General features: G+C 46.4%; 1 protein-coding gene across 5 annotated transcripts; it reads right to left on the bottom strand.

Moving 5' to 3' along the window:
* Positions 1-731: 731 nt before the first annotated feature.
* LOC118528575 (zinc finger protein 354B) lies at positions 732-20,353 on the bottom strand. 5 transcript variants are annotated; one of them, XM_078067676.1, is made up of 6 exons: positions 20,164-20,353; positions 19,018-19,103; positions 18,699-18,752; positions 14,768-14,894; positions 13,942-14,037; positions 732-2,863 (listed from the first exon to the last, which is right to left on the bottom strand). In XM_078067676.1, the coding sequence occupies exons 4-6, from the start codon at positions 14,799-14,801 to the stop codon at positions 1,305-1,307; spliced, it is 1,689 nt and encodes a 562-aa protein (XP_077923802.1). In that variant the 5' UTR covers positions 14,802-14,894; positions 18,699-18,752; positions 19,018-19,103; positions 20,164-20,353; the 3' UTR covers positions 732-1,304. The 5 variants fall into 5 exon arrangements, with proteins under 5 accessions (XP_077923802.1, XP_035936917.1, XP_035936918.1 ...); XM_036081024.2 differs by lacking the exon at positions 18,699-18,752; XM_036081025.2 differs by lacking the exon at positions 20,164-20,353 and having other exon boundaries at positions 19,018-20,148.
* Between the last annotated feature and the right edge of the window lie 5,085 nt (positions 20,354-25,438).

The raw sequence follows: 25,438 nt of genomic DNA, 5'->3' as shown, positions 1-25,438 counted from the left end.
CACCTGTACCTTCACGCATGCGGTCTCTGCTTCACCCTCTGCAGAGCTGCTGTTCTTCCAAAACCTGGCTTAGCCACACTGCCTCTGGAGACTTTGTCTCCAGGTTTTCTTGGTTAGGCTTGACCTCCTCTTTCTTCATGCTGCACAAATCCCTAACATTTTTGCAATGCAACATACTATCGTTAACTTACCTATTTGCTTGTTAAAGCCACTTACATACTGTGATCGATTAATTGGCTTCCTCACTGCTAGTTCATCAACTCTGTCCTTTCCCCAGATTCACGGCATCTCTAAGGGCTGTGTCTTTCTTCGTAAGGCTCCCAGTATGCAGTATAGTACCTGCCCCAGAGCTGGGGTTAAAAAAAATTACTGTTTATAATTCCTTTTATTTTCCTGAAGTTGTGTGATACAGAACACCAAGTAAGGGAAAACCTACTTCTTAGGTCATAAAATAATCAATGTACCTTTCAATATTTTGGCACAGCTATTAGATTCATTAAATTTCTTTTGCTAGCTCCTTCCATTGTGAATTTATAGATATTTAATAGCTTTAAACTTGAAAGAATTGCTTATTTTTCCCATTTAATGTACCCAGGATGACAGCTCGCAGTACCTAGCTGGCATACTTTCCTCATAAATGACCTCACAGCTAAACAAATAAAATTCGAGAACAGCATTAGCAATTGGTTAGAAAATTCCCAATCCATAGCAATTACTAGAAGAACACAGGATGAAGACAACAGACTTTTATTTCTATTTTTAAATGAAATCCATGCACAGAATTTGACATCAGGTCAGGAAAAGGACAAACCCCAGAAACGGAGAGGTAGTTCACAGCTCTTTTTTGTTGTTGTTTTTAATCTTTTATTTGGTCCTTTTCTCTAAAAGTGTAGAATTCAATCACATCTTTTATATGCTATTAAATGTTAGTTGTAAAAAAAAAAGTATTACCAATTTATAAGTTTCTTTTTAATGAGAAATCCAGTGCACACCTCCCCTCACCCAGATGTTTAGGTATCTCGTGTACACTGCTCTAGAAAGAGAATTATTTTACAAATGCCCAAAGTCAGTGTCTCCACTTGTGAATTCTTCATTTCAGGTTATTTTCAAAAGTGCCTGGCAGGCATGAACACTTCCTACTTTCCTCATTATCTATTACATAGTCAAGGCTTATCCTTGGAATCTGGTTATCTGATGAGGCCTACATCACAGAAAGGTTTTCCCTATCCATTACTTCTGTTGTATCACTCTCGGGTATTCTGATGAGCTTTGGTTTAAGGCTTTCACACATGCAAATCTACTTCCTAGGGGTTCTCCTCGATATGAATTTTGTAATGATTAGTAAGAGATGACCTGTGATTGAAAAGTTTCCCGCATGTAGTACATTCATATGGTTTCTCTCCAGTATGAATTCTCTGATGGGCAATACGTGATGAGCTCTGTCTGAAAGTCTTCCCACATGTGTTACATTTAAAGGGCTTCTCTCCTGTATGAATCCTCCGATGCTGAATAAGAGCTGAACTTTGGCCGAAAGATATCCCGCATTCCTCACACCGATATGGTTTCTCTCCTGTGTGAATTCTCTGATGATTACTAAGGGATGAGTTACACCTGAATGTTTTCCCGCACTCGTTGCATTTATAGGGTCTTTCTCCGGTATGCATCCTCTGATGTTGAATGAGAGCTGAACTCTGTCGGAAGGCTTTCCCACACACTTTACATTTACACGGTTTCTCTCCAGTGTGAATTCTTTCATGAATAATAAGTGTCGAGTGAGAACTTAAGGCTTTGCCACATTCATTACAGTTATAAAACTTCTCACCGGTATGAATTATCCGGTGTCTATTAAGTCTTGAAATAGAAGTGAAACCTTTTCCACATTCGTTACACCGATAGGGCTTTTCTCCAGTGTGAATTCTTTCGTGCTGGATAAGAGATGCACTCTGACTGAAGGCTCTCCCACATTCACTGCACTTGAAAGGTTTCTCTCCCGTGTGAATCCTCTGATGATAACGAAGGGATGAGCTAGACTTAAAGGTGTTGCCACATTCATTACATAAATAGGACTTCTTTCTGAGATGAATTCTCTGACATCCGGGAAGGGATGTGCTGGATGCCTTCCTACCTGGATTGTATCTATGGGGATTTTCTCCAGCATGGATTTTTTGATGTATGAAAAGGCCAGACCTTCTGCTGAAGGATTTACCACATTCTTTACATCTGTAGGACTTCTCCACAGTGTGGGTTCTTAGGTGTTTGTAAAGGGATGTACTCAGAGTGAAGGCTTTCCCACATTCTTTACACACGTAGGGCTTCTCTCCAGTGTGAGTTATCTGATGCTGAATGAGAGCTGAACTTTGGTTGAAGGCTTTCGAACATTCTCTACATTTAAATAATTTCTCTCCGCTATGGTTTTTCTCATGTTTGCGAAGAGATGAAGTGTTAATGAAGGTTTTTTCACATATGCTACATTTATAGCGTTTCTCTGCGGTGTTGATTTTTGGTTGATTAAGCAAATATGGATTCTGTTTGAAGCTGTTTCCTTGTATTTCACATTTTGGTGGTGTTTTTTCTCTGGGAACCATCTGTTGCCTAACAAGGACCGACTTTGGGCTAAAGTTTTGGCCAAATTCATTATTTTTATGGCTTCTTTCTACAATGAGGATTTTTTTGTGGGTAACTGAAACTGCCTGAATACTTTCTTTTTTCTCCTGCTTTTTCTCTAATCTGTCTTCATAAATGCAGGGTTTTTCTGATTTAAAGTCCCAGGGTCCATTTCTTCTGGATCTTCTCATCATCAACTCCTGAAAAGAACAATCCTGTGTCTGAGTTGACTTCGTGGTTTTGTGACTGCTCTTCCATCCTGGAGGGGGAAAAAAAACTAAAGATGTTTCATGTAATATGGTTTCTGGCTACTGAGACTAAATGTAGAGAAAAAACTAAGTATTGATGGTATTTATTTATTTATTTGACAGAGAGAGACACAGCAGGAGAGGGAACACAAGCAGGGGGAGTGGGAGAGGGAGAAGCAGGCTTCCCGCGGAGCAGGGAGCCCGATGCGGGGCTTGATCCCAGGACCCCTGGATCATGACCTGAGCCGAAGGCAGACGCTTAAAGACTGAGCCACCCAGGCATCCCAAGTATTAATTTATTTAAATAGGGTCTTTATCTGGCCAACTATAAGAGGAAAACATAAAAGATTCAAGCGATAGAGAAAAAGAATCAACGGGAACTGAAGTACTATGGTGGAGAAAAGAATAAAACAAACCTATTTAAAGAAGGTGAGTGTTAAGAGCAACCAGGGGAGCACGAATTGGGAAAGGCAGCCTGGGATCAGTCCAAAGCCATCCTGGGCTCTGAAATTATTTTCATGACATTTCTCTTCATTGTGTGTAATCTTCCTAATCTGTAAAGTCTTCCCCACTTTCCCTCATGCCCAATTCCTTTGTATCCTTCAGACAGTTCAAAAGTTAATAGAGTCCTTTCTTTCTTTTTTTTTTTTTTAAGATTTTATTTATTTATTTGACAGAGACAGAGCCAGGGAGCACAAGTGGAGGGAATGACAGAGGCGGAGGGAGAAGCAGGCTTCCCACTGAGCAGGGAGCCCGATGTGGGGCCTGATCCCAGGACCCTGGGATCATGACCTGAGCCGAAGGCAGACGCTTAACCATCTGAGCCACCCAGGTGTCTCAACGGAGTCCTTTCTTGACTCTGAGTTTCTACAGTCCATTCCCCTTATTATAGCACTTAACACAGTATTTAAAATACATATTCTATACCTTTGTATATATATAATTACACATCTACCTACATCTAAATATATTAGACTTTCCTTTTCTACCGTAAGTATTCTCTGCAAGCAGATTAGCTTGCCCTATTTACAGATCCTCCTGATGACACCTAAATTATACATGAAATGTTTTGTTAATTTTCCTTAATTACTTATATATTCCTAATCTGAACAATGTCAAATAGTCTCAATTCCTTATTTCATACACGTGCACACACACACAAATACACATGATTCAAACATTTGAGGTTGCCTTACAGGACAGGACATTACATGAGTGATGGGAGATCATCGTATGGGTGGTTACATTCAGGGCCAGTTCAAACAGGAACGAGTTATGGTGTTAATCTAGAGGTCCTGCAGGTAGGCATGAAGCTGAAAGGTGCAAGCCAGAAAGGCAGCCTTGCTAATGCATCAAGCAAAGAGGCTATGCAGACAGTGTGGAAAAGAGTCAAAGGTAAACAAGATGGGCACAAATACAAAAAGGTAAAAAAGGGCTAGCACGATAGAGTGGTAAAGAACAGAATTGAGGGGCGCCTGGGTGGCTCAGTCATTAAGCGTCTGCCTTCGGCTCAGAGTTTCATAAACTATTAAATTCTGCCAGGGAATGGCTGTGCATGGCATGTCCTCCTGGGCCGGGGAGAACCATTTAAAGGGCTCCTCTGCACCTCACTGTGGCTGAGATTCCTATCAGACGTTCCCTTTCTCACCCGTGTATGACTTCTCTCTGCTTGGTGATCATAATGCATTCTGCTTTTCTCTTTTCTACCAGCTTTACTTCTCGGTCTCCTTCCTGAATAACATTTTCTCTTCCCTCTTTAAAATTTGGAATTTTCCCCTCCACTCTGTTACACCCTCCTTGGCTCATTTTACATGCACTCATGCCTTTACTATTTTTTTTTTAAGTTTATTTTTTTTAATTTATTCATTTGAGAGAGAGAGCGCATGCGCAAGCAAGAGCATGAGCTGGGGGAGGGGCAGAAGGAGAGGGAGAGGCAGGATCCCCACTGAGCAGGGAGCCCGATGCGGGGCTCAATCCCAGGACCCTGGAATCATGACCTGAGCCGAAGGCAGACACTTAACCGACTGAGCCACCCAGGTGCCCCAATGTCTTTACTACTTATTTTAAGGGAAAGGAGTGTTTTACTTTCTGCCCAACACCTTCCTTGTTCCTTCCCCAACGAAGTCTTGCTAACTTAAGAGTAAAGCCCTGAGCACTGGGCCAGATGCCTTCGTGGTATTTTGTTTCTCATGCTTCACCATTCGTACCATAGTCTCCTCACTACTCTCCTGGCCTCAAGTCTTGCTCTCTACTAATTTAGTCTCCACACTGCAACCTGAGCAATCTTTTTAAAATCCACATCTTAGCATGCTGCAAACTTCCTTAAGATTCCCCAAATTTATCTTCAATAATTCATATATAAGGGCCAGTGTACTTAATGCAGTGAACCAGGTGTTTCATGATCCTACCTCTGTCCATCTCTGTTCTCCTCTCCCTTCCCTGGCTTCTTGCCAGGTATGTAAAACTCCATGCAGTTTCTGGGACACTCCTTTTTTTAAGTAGGCTCTATGCCCAACAAGAAACCCAACGTGGGGACGCCTAGGTGGCTCAGTTGGTTGGGCGACTGCCTTCGGCTCAGGTCATGATCCTGGAGTCCCGGGATCGAGTCCCGCATCAGGCTCCCTGCTCGGCAGGGAGTCTGCTTCTCCCTCTGACCCTCCTCCCTCTCATGCTCTCTGTCTCTCATTCTCTCTCTCGCACATAAATAAAATCTTAAAAAAAAAAAAAAAAAAGAAACCCAACGTGGGGCTTGAACTCACGACCCTGAGATCAAGAGTTGGGATGCTTAACCCATGGAGCCACTCAGGTGCTCCTTAGTTTTGCATATGGTGGAGATGTCCTTTCCATTCACAAATATTTAGTAAGTGCCTATTATAGACTAGCTAACATTCTCGGGAATATAGATAATGTCATGACTGAGACAGAGTTCCAGCCTTTCAGGAGCTTATACTTTGGGGGGTGTGTGTGTGTGTGTGCACAGGCACGCTGGGGGAGAGGGGATGAAGTGACAAACAGTAAGTAAATGAAAGCTGTGTGGATATGTGAAGAAAGAGCTTCCCAGGCAAAGGAAACAGCAAACACAGAAGTGGGGTGACTTCTGAGGAACTGCAAAGAGGCTGTGTGGGTACACAGCAAGAGGGACGATGCTAAGTAAGACTGGAGCACCAGGAAGGGGCAAATCAGGAAAGGCCTCGTGGTGAGGAGTTTGGAATTCTGTTCTTTTTTTTAAAAAAAGGTTTATTTATTTGAGAGAGAGCATGCACGCAAGCGGGGGTGGGGAGGGGGTGCAGAGGGAGAGAGGCAGGGCTCAATCCCACGACCCTGAGATCATGACCTGAGCCAAAATCAAGAGTCCGATGCTCACCCGACTGAGCCCCCCAGGTGCCCCTGGAATTTTATTCTAAGCACGATGGGAAGCCAGAGGGAAAGGACATGATCACTCAGGTGGACCACCGTGTAGATAACGGTCTGGTGAGGCCCAAGTGGATGCAGGGAGGGGAGCAAGCACTCAGGTGGCTGCTGGAGTTATCTGGCTGAGCGAGGGGGTGGAGGCATAGACCATGCAGCCGGCTGTCCTATTAAGGAGGTGATAACACGACCCGGCTTGCTGGCAGACAGTGTGGGGCACTGAGCAGGAATAAAGCAGTTAAGAGATCACTCCTAGGTTTCCGGCCTGAAAATGATGAATGCTGCACAAGCCACTGAGAACAGAAGGCAGAAAAGGGGCAGGTCTGGGGGTGCATTCGGTTTCCAACATGTTTGTGGTGGCTGAGGCGCCTTTACATCTAGACCCTCAAGGAGGACGCTGAGACCGTCAGTTGTATGTACTCTGGAGATCAGGGACGAGGTGGGAGCTACAGGGAGGTATCTGGGAGTCCTCAGTAGGTACATTTTATTTAAAGCTGAAGCACGAACACTCACTTAGGCATGGCCACATCAGAGGTCAAGAAAGGGAGGAAAATCAGAACACGGTGCTCCAGAAGCCAAAGGAAGAAAGTACTGCAGGGAGGAGTGAGCGAGCAACTCTGGAAACAAGCTGAGGACCAGAAACTTAACCCTGCCTGTGCCCAAGTGGAGACTGACTGGGATTTAGTGGCCGTGCTTTTTGGGAATGTGAGGAAGAAAGACACCATGGAGCACACAGAGGAGACGGGGAGATGACAAGATGGAAACATCAATACAGAGACGCTCTTGAAAAGTTTTGTTTAGAGCTGAACAGGGAAATGGGACACCGGGAATTTCTCTGTTTTAATGGAAGTGATCACAGCTACGAGGGTCCATATCCACACTGGGCAACTCACCTCAACACTACCTGGAGTGCCCACGCCTTAGCCCTGATTCGGGTTTCCCACCGCAGTGGACACGAGACCCAGACTGTGGAAATCCTAACTGTTCCTTATGATCTGCTTAGTGTGTTCACAGCCCCACAGATCTGTCTCCGGAAGCGTGGTGTGACTTTTGTTCTGTTCTAGAGTCCAGCCTGGGCCTGAGCTACGGCATGAGCAAGGCTAGGACGGAGTCAGAAGTCTGGAGGCCAGAGCGACCTTGCTCTGTGACCCTGACTGGCGCCTAGCATCAGTTCTCGACTCTCCTCCCTAGGCTCGTAGGACACTCTGGAAGTCTCTCCCTGGCCACTCCCACACCTCCTGCGTGAGGGACTATCCTGACTCCTCTCAGAACACTTTAAACAGCTATTTCCAACTGCCTGCTAGACTTGCCATTTGAGTATCTTTTCAAATTTAGGCTGCCCAGATCTGAACCCAGTGCATTCCTTTTCAAACCTTTTTTCTGTTTCCCAGCACAGAATCCCACCATGAGCTTTTCAGTGACTAAGCCATAAATCGTTTCATCTCAGATTCTTCCCTCCTCTTCATTCCAAGTCTGGTCAGTCAACAAATTCTCTTCAACCTCTTCTCTAAGATGTCGCTAACAACTGTCATTAAGACATCCAAATTCAGGGTCTCCTTACTCCATAGTGACATTGCTACTGATCCTTGGTTTGATCCTTTGACTCCAGTTTCTCATGTATCCGGGATTATCTCCCACTGGATTTATCCCTCTTACTACATGTAACTCCTCTTATTCCTTCAAAAAGCACCGACCGCTCCTTATTTAATTCATTCATCAAATACTTAAAAAGCACCTACATATGCCAGGCTCTCTCCTACGCACTGGTGATCCATCAGACCTTCCAGATCCGGTAATGAAAAGAAACAGTTCACGTCTTCAGGGAGTTCCCAGCTTGACATTAGAGACAAAGAAGGAACAGGCCATCACATCGCAATGTGATGATTTTTACAACAAAATGACAAGGTAGAAATGGACGTGAATGTGAGCTTAGACCACCATCCAAACTACCCTCAGTGGAGGGTGCAAACGGGGAAGGGGTACAGGTGGTGGTCAGAGTGTTTTGGAAGAAACCTCTAAGATGGGATTTTAAAGGATTAGCCAGATAGTGTGAGGGCTGAAGCAGCATCAGTGTCTTTGAACCCGGCCAGCTTTCTGGACTTCGTTCCTAACGTATCCGTCCCCACCTTATCCTGTAGTTGGTCAGATTCAGAGTCACTCCTATAAAATGTCCTATGCACTTCTCAGAGACTTTCTACAGAGTCTGAGGACTCAGGGAGCTACGTGCCGGGAATTATACCTAACACCAGGACGGGGTAGCATACACAGTCAAACCTCCTCCGTAATGTCTGTGTTGGTGAAAAAGAGAAATGCTGTTCTAGAAATTTTGTTGCTAATGCTAACTTTTAAAGCTTTTTATTATGGAAAATGGTCAACATGTACAAAAAAGGAGAGTGAACTGTACCGCGAACCTCCCAGCCAGCTTCCACAATCACTACTGCTATTTCAACTACTGGCTTGTTACGAGTTGAACTGTGTCACCCAAAAAGGCTACGCTGAAGCTGTAAGTTCAGTAACTCAGATTGTGACCTTATTTGGAAACGGTGTCCTTGAAGATTAATTAAGTTAAGATCACGTCATCAGGTCCTAATCCACTATGACTGGGGTCCTCAGAGAAGGGAAGTCCAGACACAGGCCCGCACGGCGAAGGCACACGGGAAGACCACCGAGCGACAGGAGCAGCAGAAATGGGAGCGACACAGCCACAAGCCAACGAAGATGGCGGCCACGCCCGAAGCTAGGAAGAGCCACGGGAGGAACGTACCGGAGTCTCGGGGGGGCACGGCCCTGTCAATGCCCTGGTTTTGAACTTCTAGCCTCCAGAACTGTGAGACAGTAAGTTTCTGTTGTTTCAAGCCACATGGTCTGTGGTACTCGATAGAGCAGGTGGAACATACTCCTACACGCCCCTCCATCTCTTCTGACAGAGTACGGATGGTAAATCCCAAATATTCTATCATTTCACCCATGAAAGGTCAGAACACACTTCTCAAAGCTAAGAACTCTCCTCGGAAACACAGCCACATGATCTTACTGAGACAGGGAAACTGAGGAGAGCCCATGATGGACTGCGTTTTTGGCTGCCTCTGTTCTTGCTACGACCCGCACCCCCATCTTTCGCATGCATTAGTGTACGTCCTCCTTGTAAAGGTCAAGGGGTTAATGATTTCTCTGGAGTCTTCCAGCACAACAGGTAACATCTAAGGAATGACAGGGCAAGGTAAGGTCCTCAGGTACATCATGTACGTTTTCCAAGACCACTGACCATATAGACACCTTGACCCAAGACGCCTGCCTCCAGGAAGTAAGTGACTTACAGAGGACACCTGAGCACTCGTCCTTATTTCGGCCAGTTCCTGGATGCCTGAGAGGACACGTACACCAGACCACCGTCCTCAATAAAAACCTCAGACCCTAAGCAAAGATGGGACTCACTCTTCTTTCCTGAGTCTCCCAGACATTGTCTGTATCTGCCCTCTCTTTGTATCTTCAATAAACTTTGCTAGAGTTTTATTTCTACCCTGTGCGATGCCAAGGACCCTCTTGGCTGGTCCTGGGGGACCACCTCTGGGTCCTCAGATCTGGCCTGCCTATTGTTTTGTAGTTCCTTTTGCCTATAAGGTAATTAAAAGCTGTGTACCAATTCCCATGTAGGGGGAGAGAGGCGGTTCCCACACTAACAACAAGCAATTCTTGGACACCAACTGGGTGTCCTGTAATTCAACTCAACTAGCTACCTGGAGATAGCATCAGACCCCACCGGTTAAGGGCTCAGTCCTCCAAGACTGTCCCCTGTCCCCTTCACACACCAGTTGTAAGCCCAAATTATCATCTGTGCTTTCGATCAGTGGGTTATAAATCAGAGGTTTCCACAACCCCCTCCTTGGTTTTGATTAATTAGCTAGAGTGGCTCACAGAACTCAAATTTTTTTCTTCCTAGATCACTCGTTTATTATAAAAGGATGTAACTCAGGACCAGCCAGCTGGAAGAGAGCATCGGGCAATGTTCAGGGGAAAAGGCGAGGAGCTTCCATACCCTGTCTGGGTGTACCACTCTCCCCAGACCTTCACGTGTTAGCCAACCAGGAAGCTCTCTGAACCCTGTCCTTTTGGGTTTTTCTGGGGCCTTAAATACACAGGCATGATGGACTAAATCACTGCCCCCTGCAACTGATTCAAGGAGCAGGTCAGGGGCTGGGACTGAAAATTCCAACACTAACCACAGGGTTGATTCCCTAGCAACCAGCGCCCATCCTTGGGTGGGGTCCAAAAGCCACTCACTGACATAACAAGTCACCTTTATGGCTCTCGTCACTTAGGAAATTCCAAGGGTTTTAGGAGCTCTGTGCCAGAAATGGATGAAGACCAATTATATATTATTATGAATCAAAATGTCACAGATAGAAATCGCTCAGGAAGTTTATTCAAACTGCTGTGATAAGAATTATTTCAAATGCCTTTGTATGTGACTCAGCCACCAACCTGAAAGGCAATTAGGGTCATTTGTTTCATTTTGCTTGCGATATTTATGGACATTTTCATTTGATTTCTGGTTTTATACTTTTATAAAAAACAGTTTTGAGTTCCGAAGTCAAAATTATGAAAAGGCACCTTTAAACAATTCTAGATCCTATCCCTGTTCTCTTCGTCCTTTTTTTTTTTTCTTTTCTGCCTTCATCAGTAACCATTTTTATTGATCTACTTTTACTTTTTTTTTTTTTCTTTTTGGTGATGAGGCAGAAGAGGCTTTTCTCTCCTTTTTTAAAACCTAATAGACACTTTCTTTTGTCTTTTTTATTGTTATGTTAATCACCACACATTACATCATTAGTTTTTGATGTAGTGTTCCATGATTCATCGTTTGCGCATAACACCCACTGCTCCATGCAGAACATGCCCTCTTTAATACCCATCACCAGGCTAACCCATCCTCCCACCCCCTCCCCTCTAGAACCCTCAGTTTGTTTTTCAGAGTCCATAGTCTCTCATGGTTCATCTCCCCCTCCGATTCCCCCCCTTTATTCTTCCCCTCCTGCTATCTTTTTTTTTTTTTTTAATATATAATGTATTATTTGTTTCAGAGGTACAGATCTGTGATTCAACAGTCTTACACAATTCACAGTGCTCACCATAGCACATACCCTCCCCAAGGTCTATCACCCAGCCACCCCATCCCTCCCACCCCCCACCTCTTTTGTCGTTTTGGTATTTCCTCCTTCCTGAGCTAAAAGTACGTGTTTCCACCTATGAATATGTTGTGGAGATCACCCCGTAGCGGAATTTACAGAGGTCTTCCTCAAAGAAGTCTGCGTGAACATGCCACAGTTTATTCAACCAGATTCCTCTGTTAACTCAAACTGCGATCCATCTCAGGACTTTACACAGATATGTGATAAAGGTACAGCTTTAAATCAATATCCATCACGCGAATCACAATCATACCATTTATAAAATCCTAGCCCGAACCAGGCCTGCTGGGCTAACATGATCCAAAGCTGAATACAACCGAAGTCACTCCAAGCTCCCCCACAGAGAGAGGAAGCCCTCTACGGGGGGCCATGGAGAGTTTCAACAGACACCAGGTGACGGGCAAAATAACGTGCGCTGTGTAATCAGAGTGGACACAGGAAAACGAGAGGATATATACAACTGTATGTGCATAAGAGCTCCTCCTCCACATCCGCTCTGGCGCACTATCTCACACCCGCTCCCTTCCTCCCGCCCATCACCCCCTCGTACCCCCTCCTGGCTTCTGTCCTCAGCCACCTCGCTAAAGCAGCCACGACCTCCAGGGGGCTGAGACAAAACGCTGGGCAGTTCCCCCCTAACCAACCTGTCAGCAGCGGCTCACAGTGACCCCTTGTTTGCCTTGAGCGGCCCTCTTCCTAGGCTCCGGTGACCCCCCCGCTTTACTCCACATTCCTCTCCCTTCCCACCAGCCTCAATCTCCTCTGTGCACTCGTGTTCCCCTGCATAATCTTCAGTCCTGGGGGTCCATCAGGGTTTAGTCCTTGGACCCTAATTCTCTTTGTTCTGCACTCTTTCTGTGCGCCCATTTCTATTCCAAACACATACGCAAGGCAAGACTTCTCTCCACACCCAGTGATACAAGAGCCCACTCAAAATTGCAACTTAGATGTCTCGACGACTCAAATTCAACATGCCTAAAACTGAATTCACGATCATTCCCCCCAACCTGTATAACCAACCCCTTGTCTCTAGAAACGGCACTAGTTCTGAATCAAAACTCTAAGAGGCATCCTTAACACCTCTCTCTCAGCATGGAGCTCACACACCGTCCATCACGGGACAGGAAAGCAGGGGGTGCGGGTCTGAACCCGGATCGTCCCCCTTTCAGCAGCTCTCCGTCCCCAACTTCCCTGTAAGCCGCCTCTCCCGTTTCTCTCCTCTGATGACTTCTCAGGCTCAGCCAGTCTTCTTTCCTAACCCACCTCGTAAATGGTGAGGTTTCCTGGCATTCTGTCCTCTGCTCTGTGTCCTCGCCTGGTCAGCTCGAGGCGTCAGATGCCACCATTGTGCCGACGGCTCCCTGACCTCCCTTCCGAGTTCCCACAGACCTCATACAACTGTCCGCCGGCATCTCTCCCCGAACATTCCACCCACATCTCCAGTGAGACCCATCCCGCAGCGAACTCGGCCTTCACCCTTCACAAAGGGGCCCCTCTTCTTCCCTCCTGGACCCCACTGCCCGTGCCTTTGTCCAGACCCTGGAAACGTCTCACCTACCTTATTGCAAGTGTCTCCGGGACGGTTCCACCTCGGGTTTTCCCTCACTTTAAATCTATCCCCACAAGACTTCCAAAGTGACCATGCGTGTTCAACTCCAATTGCACAAGGACTTCACGAATCTATTCTCTATGAAATGCTAAGATTACAGGTAACTGAAGCCCTCTTTCGTCCCGCCCCTTCTCGATGCCATTCCCAGTGGAGGTCCTGGCACCAGCTCAGGTGTGTCCCCAGCCTTTCCATCTGCGCTTCCACACACACCAGACCCGCACAGCCACGTCCGCTCCCTTCAGCAGCAACGGGGACACATCAGCACGATGCTCCCCACCCCCCACGCCCCCCCCCGCCCCAGCTCCGTCCACACCAGCTGCCCTCCTTTCTGACTGTGGCGCTCGGGGCCAGAGCGGGGACTCGCCCAGCTTCTCCCGCCACGCCTTTATCAGAGGACCTTTCCATTGTTTCACAGTTAAGCCAACTTTCCTGAAATACCAAGAACTCCAGTATCTGCTGAAACTCCTTATTTCCATGGGACGGTCCCATGTCGGGTCTTGTCAAAGCCCGCTGTACCGCGGCCCGGCTAGCTTTCTGACACCGTTTCCTTCCTCGGCTCCTTCTCTCACGTACCCTGAGCCTCGGTCAGAAGGATTCCCTGCCATTCCTTAAGTACGCTGTTTGCTGACTGAATCCCCGATGTGCAGCCCTCCTCTGAAAACAGGAGCGAGTAAGAAGAGCTCCTGAGAGATTCATTGGGAAGTGACTACCAGAGAATAAGAGGAAGCTTGCGTCTGGGGCCCGAGCGTCCCCTCTCCGCCACTTCTTGAGGACAGAGACCCAGGGGAAACTTTTCCGAACCACATCTCCAAGCTGCACCGTCCACTTACCACCCAGACTGCTGCCTGAGCCCATTCCCGGCCCCTCGGTCCCACCCACTCACCTAGAGAGGGGCCTCCAGGACTTTCTTTCTCTACCCTCCAGGGATCTTCTCCTTGCTGCAACAGGGAGATCACTTTTGGTTTGGAAAACAGGAGTCCTGCTCAGAGACAAAAAGAAAAGACTTCGTTTTGCTTTGACTCGAAAGAGGCATCACGGATCTGAGTGGAAAACTCAGGGGACGGCACAATGAGCTTCGGTGGGGTGCTCGGCCGTGCCCCCGCGATGTGAGGGCCTTTGTGAGGGGAAAAGCAAGGGACCTGTAGGGCGTGGCTATGTAATTAGTTGTTGTAGGTTAGAGAAATATGATAAACATGCAGCTTTGATTACTAGAGTATCCATGGCTTTCTACAGGAGAGGGAATACGTTAATGTAAAGACTAAATATTTGTAAACAGGTACCCATACCGAGAGACTGTGTACCAAGTGCCCTGTTTAAAATGAGAAAGTGCTCTCTGACTCCCTTTCAAAGGTGGGTTATACAACGTTCGTCAGGCAGGAAGGGAGAACTGGGAAAGGCTGGCGGCAGGTTAATGAAGACAGTTGAGGGATGCTCTCTGCTGTGAGCTGAGCAAACAAGATCAGCAGGAAAATGTTGCCTGAACTATGAGGGAATTTCTAACATGCAAGTATGTTAACTGTCCCATGCATGGGACAAATCCATGCCTATAGGGGAAAAGAAGTTTTAAACACTTATTTATTTACAATGTGTACAATCCTAAGGCAAAATTCAGCTAAAAGTTCCTGACGACCCACGGCTTTTATGCAGGGAGGCAGGTGCTGACTTATGCTAACGTCTGACCTTTTCATCTACAGGGAAAATTCCCTTACCCAGTGAGACCAGGTTACTGTAGTTCTCCAGCATCACTTCCTGATACACGTTTCTCTGAGAAGGACCCAGCTTCCTCCACTCATCCCGTGTAAAGAGCACAGCCACATCCTCGAAGGTCACCGACACCTGTAATGACAAGCCATCCTGGCTCACCCAGGACCTCCCACCACACAGAGTGAAGGTAGCAGGGGGGAGTAGATGGGCTGCCACGAAAGGCTTCTGATGTCATTCTGGTTTCTGAAGATGTCAGGTCATTTGTTTAATGACCCATCGGCCAGTGACAAATACATACTGAGCAGCATGAAGTATTCACCAGGCCCTGTGTTAACTACCATAAGGAGATGTGGGGAGGAAGTAAGACCATTGGTAGGTGTGTTAATTAGAAAAATCTTCCTGATGACAATTTGACAATACATATTTAAAGCTTTAAAATGTGCAGATCCTTTAACTTATCAGTTGCTCTATTTGTATCATAATAAATAGTGCACAAAAATGCACATCCGAGATATTTATCATGGTGTTAGTGATCGCAAAAAAATGTAAACAACCCAAATAATCACTGATGCAGGCTAGATTAACTAGCTTATGACACGATCTCTGTGCTTACTGAAGCCACAGGATGATGAGAATGGAAATTAAAATAGCTATCATTTATTGAATGCTTTCTTCGGACCAACTACTGTTCCTAGAGATTTATATTAACCGTTACTGTAAATACATATCTTTACGAGAATCCTATAAAATAGGTACTATTATTGCCCCCATTTTACACAAGAAAAAGCAAAGAGAAATGTCCAAGTCGAACAGCTGGTATATAAAAAACCTCATATATCGGAGGACCTGTGTGTCTCCTGTCCATACTTTACTTCTGACCCCAGACATGTGGGTTTTCCACACACCAAGCAGTTGTGTGACACCAGCCAGGCAGTCCTACAATTTCCCTCAATGCTCATGCCACTGACCTGGAGACACAGTCAGATCCCACAGGTTAAGGGCTCGGTTCCACAAGACTGCCCCAGCTTCAGATGCCAATTTCAAGTCCAGACTGTTACCTATGCTTCCGACCAACTGGCTATGAACTGGAGGTTTCTACAACCCCCTTCCTCGGGTTTAATTAATTTGCTAAAGTGGCAAATGCAGGAAAAGTGCCACAATGCAGGAAAGCATTTACTTACTGATTACCAGTTAATTATAGAAGGATAGAACTCAGGGACAGCCAGAGGGAATCGATGCACAGGGCAGGGCATGTGGGAAGGGGTGTGAAGCTTTCTATGCCCTCTCTGGATGCACCACTTTCCCCATCTACAAGTGTTCACCAACCCAGAAGCTCTCTGAACCCTGTCCTCTTGGGTTTTGACAGAAGTTTCACTACATAGGCCCAATGAATTAAATCACTGACCATTATGTAGGCATGACTGGCCCCTGGGTTGTGGGGGGAGGGCTTGAAAGGTCCAACCCCTCTAATCAAGGTTGGTTCTCCTGCCAACCAGCTCGGATGGTTAGGGGCTTTCCAAAAGTCACCTCATTCATATCAACTCTGGCTTGAAATGGCTAGTTATGAATAACAACACATACCGATTTCACCTTTATTGATCTGAAGCTTTTTCAAGAACAAAACCCAAATATTACTAATCACTTAGCTTCCAAAACCCTTATAATTTCCTATGGGCTAGGAACAGGAGTGAAGACCAAATATATATTTCATATTATAAATCACAGTGTCACAGCTGGTCAGGGGTGAGGTAGAATTTCAGTCTGGAGGAGACCAAGGCTCCATTTGTAACCACTCTGCAAAACTGCCTCTCAATGTCTACTTCATGGCATTAAAAAATAAATGAGATAATCTATACAACGGAGACGGGTAGTGGTGATAGTTGCACAACGATGTGAATGTACTTAATGCCACTGAGATATACGCCCAAAAACGGTTAAAGTGGTAAATGTTACGTCATGCGTATTTTATCACACAAGAAAAGTTAAAATGGTAAAATAAATGTGTACATATGTACATATAAATACACACATAAACAAAAAACAAAGGTGAACAGAATACGAGCCTGAGGGACATACACCAAAGGGGTGACAGTGACCATCTCTAGATACTTGGTAAGAACAATTTCACTTTCTTCTTTATGTACATTTTTTTAATACTCTGATATTTTAAACATGAGCAGGCAATACATGTATAATAAGGTAATTTATTGCCACATAGGGGGAATGCAAGAAATTATCTTAGCCCTCAAAAGAACTTACAACTCAACTGGCAGACAAGATAAACGTATGAAGTAATTTGATCAATGAAAGAAAAACGTGTAGCTGGACAGGACCATACACCATCTCCCAGCTCAAACCTCATTTTATTTTTTTAAGATTTTATTTATTTATTTGACAGAGAGAGAAAGTACAAGCAAGGGGAGCAGCAGGGAGAGGCAGAAGCAAACTCCTCACTGAGCAGAGAGCCCGACTCGGGGCTCAATCCCAGGACCCTGAGATCACGACCTGAGCCGAAGGCAGATGCTTAACAGACTGAGCCACCCAGGCGCCCCTAAATCCTCACTTCAGAGATGAGGATGAGAAGGTCCAGAGCAGCCAAGACCCTGGGTCACATACTTTATCAGTGGCAGAGGCAGGACAATGATTAAAGTTTTCTGTTAACCCAGCACTCAGTATATTCTCTCTGGTCTTAAACGCCTGTCACTGAGCTTTACACGCAAGCCCATGCAGTACGGACATAGGGGAGCAGGTGAGCTTAGGGAGAATGCCGCATGCATTAGCTCCTCTGCAGGGATGGAGAAGATTCTGGGCACGAGAGCAGCGTGGCTCTGTGGGAATGGAAGAGGAAAGCTTTAGAAAAAAGCAGCCCAGATATGCACTGGCCGGCCCCAGCCCGAAGATCAACCACCACCACGATTCATGGGCCCAAAGACATGACAACGGAGAAGAGCTCTGGGAACACGGGGCTGGGGCTGCCCCAGGTTCTGAAAGAGGCACCAGGGGAATGGCTGGGCAGTGACGAGCCTGGACCCAGAAGCCAGACACACTGGGGTTGGAATTCAGGTTACTGGACGTCTCTGAGCTTCAGTTTGCTCATGTGTAACACCGGGATGATCACTGCTACGCTGGCATGAGAGTGAGAACAAAGGCCAAGCCCTCAGGCCGACCCCCAGCAGCATTAACTGTTACTGTCAGATGAAGATGAGCAATGCAAGGACAAGTCCTAGCAGCACGGTACAGCCGTTCCCATCTGTCGGCATGAGTGGTATTATTACTACAGTAACATCACCCGGCTCCCACAACCACCCCATGTTGGGCATCTGCTAGTGCCCAGCCCTGATCTAAACACTTTCCATGCACTAACTCACCTGACCCTGTCACTTACCCCATGAGGTCGGCATGCTTGTTATTCCCATTGTCCAGATGAGGAAACGGGCATAGAGAGATGGAGCTATTTGTCCAAGGCCCACAAACAACCGAGGAGATGGGTTCAAGCCCGGCAGTCTGGCTTCAAGCCCCGCTTCTTACCCACTGCAGACCCTGCCTCTCCACTCCTGATATCCCACAAAACCCTCCCTGCTCCTTCCTGGGGAGTCTTCTCTCTGCCCTTGCAGTCCAGAGATCTCTCCAACTGTGTCCCCTCCAACACGGCTACTCCTTGTTCATGCACTGGCTCACCTGGACCATTTCCAACAACAGAAGGATGAAAATAGCAGGTCAAGAACAGTTTTCAAGAGAGTATAGAAACAAGGCACGTGATCCACAAAGTAAAGAGGGAGAAAAACCTAGCAATGGTGGCTTGGAGAAGTCTAGGGAAGGTATCCTAAGGAAAAGCCAAGGGTAGGGAGAGAGACCAGGGCGAGCCAAGGAAGCAGGGCCAGAAAGGAACTGCCAGGTGTGCGTGTTTCTTTGTTCCGTCCCCATGTGGCATCTTACCTGTCAAGTCAGTAATCATACACTGAATTGAGATTCATGAATAAAAAGAAGCGTCTGTCAGGAAAAGAAAAGAGAAACACTAGACATGGATTGGCAGGGAGGAGGCAAACATTGCCTACAGAATCCACCCTCCACCTGGGTGGATCGACTCTTCAAGGAGAAAAGGGCTAGAGCTCCAAATCCTGGAGAAAATTGTATTGAGTAGAGAACTTCAGTTTAAGGGTAGGATAAGTAAGAGAGTAAGTACATCAACCAACCCATCAATCAATCAATCGATCTATCTCTCTATCTGTAAGACCTGAGATGGCAATGAACTCACTCGAGACCTTGCTTCCCTCGGTCCAAGAGCCATATCTTCTTTCTGGGCTCTTCTGCGAGGACGGGTGGGGTCTCCAGAAGGCAGATCTGGAAGAGGAAATAGGGAGCCAGGAGGGAGAAGCCCCTTGTGCTTTCCACCCCTGAGAATCACCAGCTCTGAAATCCTTACACCGCCCGAGAACGAGGCCACGAGCCCTCGGACAGGGAAGTCCGAAGGAGCTGGGGCTAGACAGGCCCAGAGACGAGGGCCAGGCCCAGGGGTCCGGGACCCCCCTCTTGGCCGAGCGGCTCAGAGGAAAAGGACGTAGGACTCCAGCTGCAGTAGCGGCCGCAATAACTCACTGACCCTCCCCGGGCCAGGCGCCGCCCACACGCTCAGTCCCGCCGCCCGGCTGCCATTGTCCGCGCCCGGTTACAGCTCAGGAAACTGAGCGCACAGCCGGAGCCGCTCGGCCCGGGGCGCACAGCCGCGAGGCTGCGCCGGGGTCCGTACCGCGCCCAGAGCGCCTGCTCTGACCTCACTGCCCGCAGGGGACAACTTGTCTCCACCCCAAGCTGCCCCCCCCGAGTCCTCCCCCTCCTGTCAAGGAATCTCCTTCCAGGCTTCCAGAGAAAAGTGCTTCGGGAAGGGGTGACAGCAGCTCTCCCGTGGCGGCCAGAGGGCTGCCGTCCAGAGGAGCAGGCACAGGAGCCGAAGACCTGGGTTCCCGTCCGGGCTCTGCCGTGGGGGGAGGCCGGCAACTCACTTCTGGCAGAAAACACACCTGGGCGCCCGCAGCCCGGGAGGGCAGCGGCGCCGGGAGGGGCGGGAACAGTTCCTCCCGTTCACTGACAGCCGGTGGCAGAGCCACACGCGCGCGGGGCCCGGCAGCTAGCGCGCTGGGCACGGGTCCGGAGGGAGCAGGAGGGCGCCCGGGGCCTGGGCCGGCGGGGACAAGTGCCCGACCTGCCGCGGTCAGGGGCGCGTCCGCGGGACGGCGGTGCGGGGCAGGCGGGCGCATCGGGGGTGCCGGCCCTCCGCCCCCGCCCGCGCCCACAAAGGCCCCGCTCGCGCCCCTCGGGCCTGTGCCCCGCGCCCCGGCGCCGCATCCTCCCGAGGCCCCGGTCCTCCCTCCGTCCCGCATTCCGCCGACCCTCCGCCGCTCACCTCGCCCAGGCCCCGGGGTTCCGGGGGCTGCGCCTCCCTGGCCGTGCTCCGCAGGCGGAGGCTCCGGCACTGCCCCGGCGGACAGCGGCCTGGGGTCGGGACCCCTCCCCGGGCGATGCCTGGGCCGACTTCAAGTCCCTGAGCCTCCCGCTCCGGCAGCAAACGACCGGCGTCCCGCGCAGGTCCGGAGAGGCGGGACGGGAGGCGGAGGGGGGACGGCCGCAATGCCTCTGGGGAATGTAGTCCACGCGAGCACCAAGCATTCTGGGAAGTGTAGTTCCCCGCGGCTAGACTGAGAGGCGGGGCCGGGCGCGCCTGTCAAGTGCCCAGCTCCCGCTGCCCGGCTCGCTGTCACACCGCTTGGGCTAGCCGGCGCGTGGCTCCAGGTTCCTCAGGAAGGAAATGGGGGTTTGCTGAGGGTGGTGTTTCTTGTAGCTGTGCGTCTGCATAAATGATCGTAAGGCAAGTAGACAACCGCCGAGAGCAAACCTACTTCCCCTTCAGTGATTCAATCAAAGTGTATCGAGCACCTGCTGCGTTCCAAGCGCCCCTGCAGTGTTTGGAAGTATGTCAGTGAACAAAACAAAGTTGGCTGCTCTCCGTAACTTTTTTTTTTTTTTTCGGTCGGGGGCGGTAAAGAGCAGACAATAAGTCATGAATATAATCATAGAGAATTTTGAAGGTAAGTTATGGGGAAAAGTGAAAGCAGGTTCAGAAGTATTTAGGGTAGATAAGGAGGCAGTTTGTAGCAAGGAATGGGGTCACGGATACCCCACCCCCGTGTTAATATAGCAGGAAACGAAGTCTTGCTAAGATAGAGTAGGTATCCATGAATTTTTGTTCAAGTATTTTGGCTATTATCAAGTCGCATGAAGAATCATCATTATGCCAACTTGTAAATAAAAATGCTGAGACTTTGATTGGATTCATTGAATCTACAAATTACCTTGGGAAAATTGATAGCTTCACAATACTGATTCTCATAATCCATTGCCATGGTATTGTCACCGTACACAAAGGGTCTGCCCCTTGGCGGTGCGTCAGGCAATTAACCAGCCCAAGTCTCTCGGTCGGAGCAAAAAGTTTTTATTACTTGCAGCAAGTAATTACACTGTCAAAGCAGTGTCTCCCCATGGGGTTAGTGCAGGAAGCTTTTATTCAGGGTGTTGGGGGCAGGGAGCTGGCTACATTAGGGAACTCACACATATTTTGTTAGGCACTTTGGTTCAGCTGCAAATACCTAGCTTGTCAGTAGCTTGTCAACATGCTAGTGCATACATTGCATGTTTAAAAAAAATGGCCCAAAACTCTGCCCATAGGAGCTCTCAGTATTATAATGAGCTAAAGGAAACTTAAGGGCAACTCAGGTTGCCCTCAGAAACTTAAGGATTTCTGCACAGGTCCTCAGCTCCAAACTGGCTCATGCAAGGGTGTATCCGTTGGAACACCTGGCCGTATGTCTCCTTGGTGGGAGCTGCTTGTTCTGCAAAACAGACACATTCTTTCCCTGCTTTTGTCCCTCCCCCATTTTCCCTCTGCAGATAGCTTTCAGCCCTCTGATCTGAGTAACTCCATGGTGCCCTAGCTAAAAGTGTATCTGTTTATTTCGGTCTAATAACTCTTCACATATTTTCTCCATAGCATTATTGCATATTTTTGAGTTTAATTTTAGATATTTCATATTTTAAAGCTATTGTAAATGGTATCTTTTTAAAAATTTTATTTGCAAAGTACTGGTTTCGTATACAGCTGACTGCCTAAAGTCTCTTATAAATTACAATAATGAATTTGTTGTTTTGGACTTTTTATATAACACATGAGGGGTGCCTGGGTGGCAGTCGTTTAAGCATCTGCCTTTGCCCCAGGGTCCTGGCTCTGCGGGGAGCCAGCTTCTCCCTCTGCCCCTCTTCCCCCCTCATGTTCTCTGGCTCTCTCTGTTGCTATCTCTGTCTCTCTCTCAAATAAATAAATAAAATCTTTAAATATATATATATATATATATATATAAACATGAATGACAATTTTGCTTCTTTTTTAAAAAATAATTTCCTTTTCTATGATCACCATATTGAGTGGTCTGTGATTTCCAGGCAAAGTAGAAGGAGGTCAGCAAAATGACAGAGTAAAAACTCCAAGCCCTCAATCCTCTTTGGAAGCATCACAAAATAAAACAAAATAAAACAAAACAAAACAACAACAACAAGAAGCCTTCTAGAAACTAGCCAAAATAAGCTTAGAAAAGCTCTGGGAAACAATAAAAAGATCTACAGCAACCAAACACTCAAAAACCGCATTTGAAATTGTGGGAAGTTTTGTGGCATCCCTTTCCCCAGAGCAACGTCTTGTCTGGAGAGGAGGCAGTGGAGTTCCCGATTCCGTCTCTCCATCAGGAAAAGAACAGAGCAGGCTTTATTTGTAAAGTTCTAGCCTGGTTGGGGGGCTGCCAGAAGTACTGGGCTCTGTCTTGCCTCACTCAGATCTCAAGTAGGGAGAAGCAGCAAGCATTGCTCATGAAAATTGGAGGTAGACTACAGTCTCACTGATACCTGGGGCAAGAAAGGAAGGATACAGATAAGATAGATCATCTGAGGCCCCCAGGAGAGGCTTGGGGTAAGACTCTTGGAGAAATCAGGACATTTAAAAGCAGCTGAAAAAGCAAGATGAGGCCCAACCAAGATGCATGTTCAGAAAAGAACAAAGAGATCTTAAGTTTTCACCTCTGTCTGACCCCTAGGCTGAAAGCAAGCCCCCTAATTAGTAAAGAACTGTAGCTCAGAACCAGCATTTGCTGCTGTCAGCCTTCTGGATTTTGGACATTCTAATAGGCATGTAGAGCATCTCACTGTTGTTTTAATTTGCGTATTTCTTTGACGACATATAATGTGAAGGATCTTTGCATGTGCTTTTTTGCCATCTGCAGATCTTCCTTAGTGAGGTGTCTATTAAGGTCTTTGGCCCAGTTTTTCATCCCGTTCTTTTATTTCTTACTATTGGGCTTTCAGAGTTCTTCGACTATTTTGGGTATATTTTCAGATATATTCTTTTGCAAATATTTTGTTCCAGTCTGTGGCTTGTCTTCTCATTCTCTTGACTGTGTGTCACAGAGCAGAAGTTTTAAATTTTAATCAAGTCCAGCTTGTCAATTATTTCTTTCATCAATCATGGTTTTGATATTGTATCTAAAAAGTCATCACGGTACCCAAGGTCATCTACTTTTCTTATTTGTTAAAAGATTTTATTTTATTTTATTTTTTTAGTAATCTCTACCCCCAATATGGGGCCTGAACTCACAACCCTGAGATCAAGAGTCACATGCTCCACCAACTGAGCCAGCCAGGCACCCTTCTCCTATGTTATCTTTTAAAGTTTTCTCATTGTGTGTTTTACACTTAAATCCAGTTTGAGTTGATTTTTGTGAAGGGTGTAAAGTCTGTGCCTAGACTCATCATTTTGCATGTGGATGCCCAAATATTCCAGCACCATTTGCTCAAGAGACTATCATCGCTCCATTGTCTTGCCCTCCCTCCATGTTAAAGATCAGTTGGCTATATTTATGTGGGTCTATTTCTGGGATCTCTTTTCTGTTCCATTGATCTATTTGTCTGTTCTTTTACCAACACCATATTATCTTGGTCATTGTAGTTTTATAGTAAGTCTTGAAATTAGGTAGCATCATTGCTCCAACTTGGTTCATCTTCATTATTTTGTTTATTCTGGGTCTTTCACTTTTCCATATAAACTTTAGAATCGGTTTGTCAATACCCACAAAATAATTTGATTGGGATTTTATTGAATCTATAGACTAATTTGGGAAGAGCTGACATTTTGACAATATTGAGTCTCCCTCCCCACAAACATGGAATATTTCTCCATTTATTTAGTTCTCCCTTGATTTTGTTCATTTTGTTCAGAGTTTTATAGTTTTCTTCAGATAGATCTTGTACATATTTTATTAGATTTATAGCTAAATATTTGATTTTTGGGGGTGTTAACGTAAATGATATTGTATTTTTAATCTCAAATGCCACTTGTTGATTGCTGGTATAGAGAAAATTGATAGAGTTTTGTGTATTAGCCATGTATCCTTCAACCTTGCTGCAATTGCTTATTAGTTCTAGGAATTTCTTGGTCAGTTCTTTTGGGGTTTCTATATAGATTATCATGTCATTGCAGGAGGAGGTCATCGAGAGGACATGGCCAATGTTTGACTCATGAGATGGACCCGGGCAATAGGAGGCTCCTTACCCCTTCCCCTGCCCTTGGAATGTACATTCTGCCTGCTATTTCCATACTAGCAGCCATTTCCAGTACCTAGCCTTGAGAGAGTAATGTGTTGTTGAGACCCTCTGGACTCAATATGTTAAGGCCATATGTAAACTTTTAGGATTCCAGCAGGTGGGTACAGAGATCTGCTAGTCTTATGGCTGCCCAAGACACGTCTACTACATAAGTTACCTTGCTTCTTAAAACTGCCACCTACCAATCTGGAGTGGTCTGCTCTCTTCTGTCTCCCCTTGCCCTTCATGTAAGGGGTTTCAGACTTCACCTGGGGAACTCCTGAGGTTGTGAATCAACACTCATCTGTGAACAAAGACAGTTTTACTCCTTCCCAATCTGTATGCCTTTTATTTCCTTTTCTTGTCTTTTTTTATTAACTATCACTTCCAATACAATATTGAAAAGTAGTAGTGAGAAGAGACATCTTGGTCTTGATCCTGGGAAAGCTTTGAGTTTCTCACCATTATGTGAATTATAGGGAATTTATTGATACTCTTTATTAAAATGAGGAAGTCTTCTTCTATTACTAGTTTGGTGATAGTTTTTATCATTTATGGGTATTGGATTTTGTCAAATGCATTTCCTGCATCTATTGATATGCCCATGTGATTTTTCTTTAGATTGTTGATATGATGGTTACATTAATTGATTTTCAGATGTTCAACTAGCCTTGCATATCTGGGATATATCCCACTTGGTCATGGTGTATAATTCTTTTCATACTTGTTAGATTTGATTTGCTATATTTTGTTGAGGATTTTGGATTTATCTTCATGAGAAATATTGGTTTGTAGTTTGTTTTCTTCTGTTTTCTTTGTGGGATTTTGGTACTGTGGTAATTGTGGCTTCATAAAAGGAATTTGGAAGTATACCCTCTGCTTCTATATTCTGACAGAGATTATAGTGAATTGGTATAATTTCTTCCTTCAGTGTGTGGTAGAACCCATCTGGGCCTGGTGCTTTCCATTCTAGAAGCTTCTTAGTTATTGATCAGTAT

The sequence above is a fragment of the Halichoerus grypus genome, chromosome 2 (genome assembly GCF_964656455.1).
Source record: "Halichoerus grypus chromosome 2, mHalGry1.hap1.1, whole genome shotgun sequence".
Classification (NCBI taxonomy): Eukaryota; Metazoa; Chordata; class Mammalia; order Carnivora; family Phocidae; genus Halichoerus; species Halichoerus grypus.
This window is presented reverse-complemented; position numbering and strand designations above follow the sequence as displayed.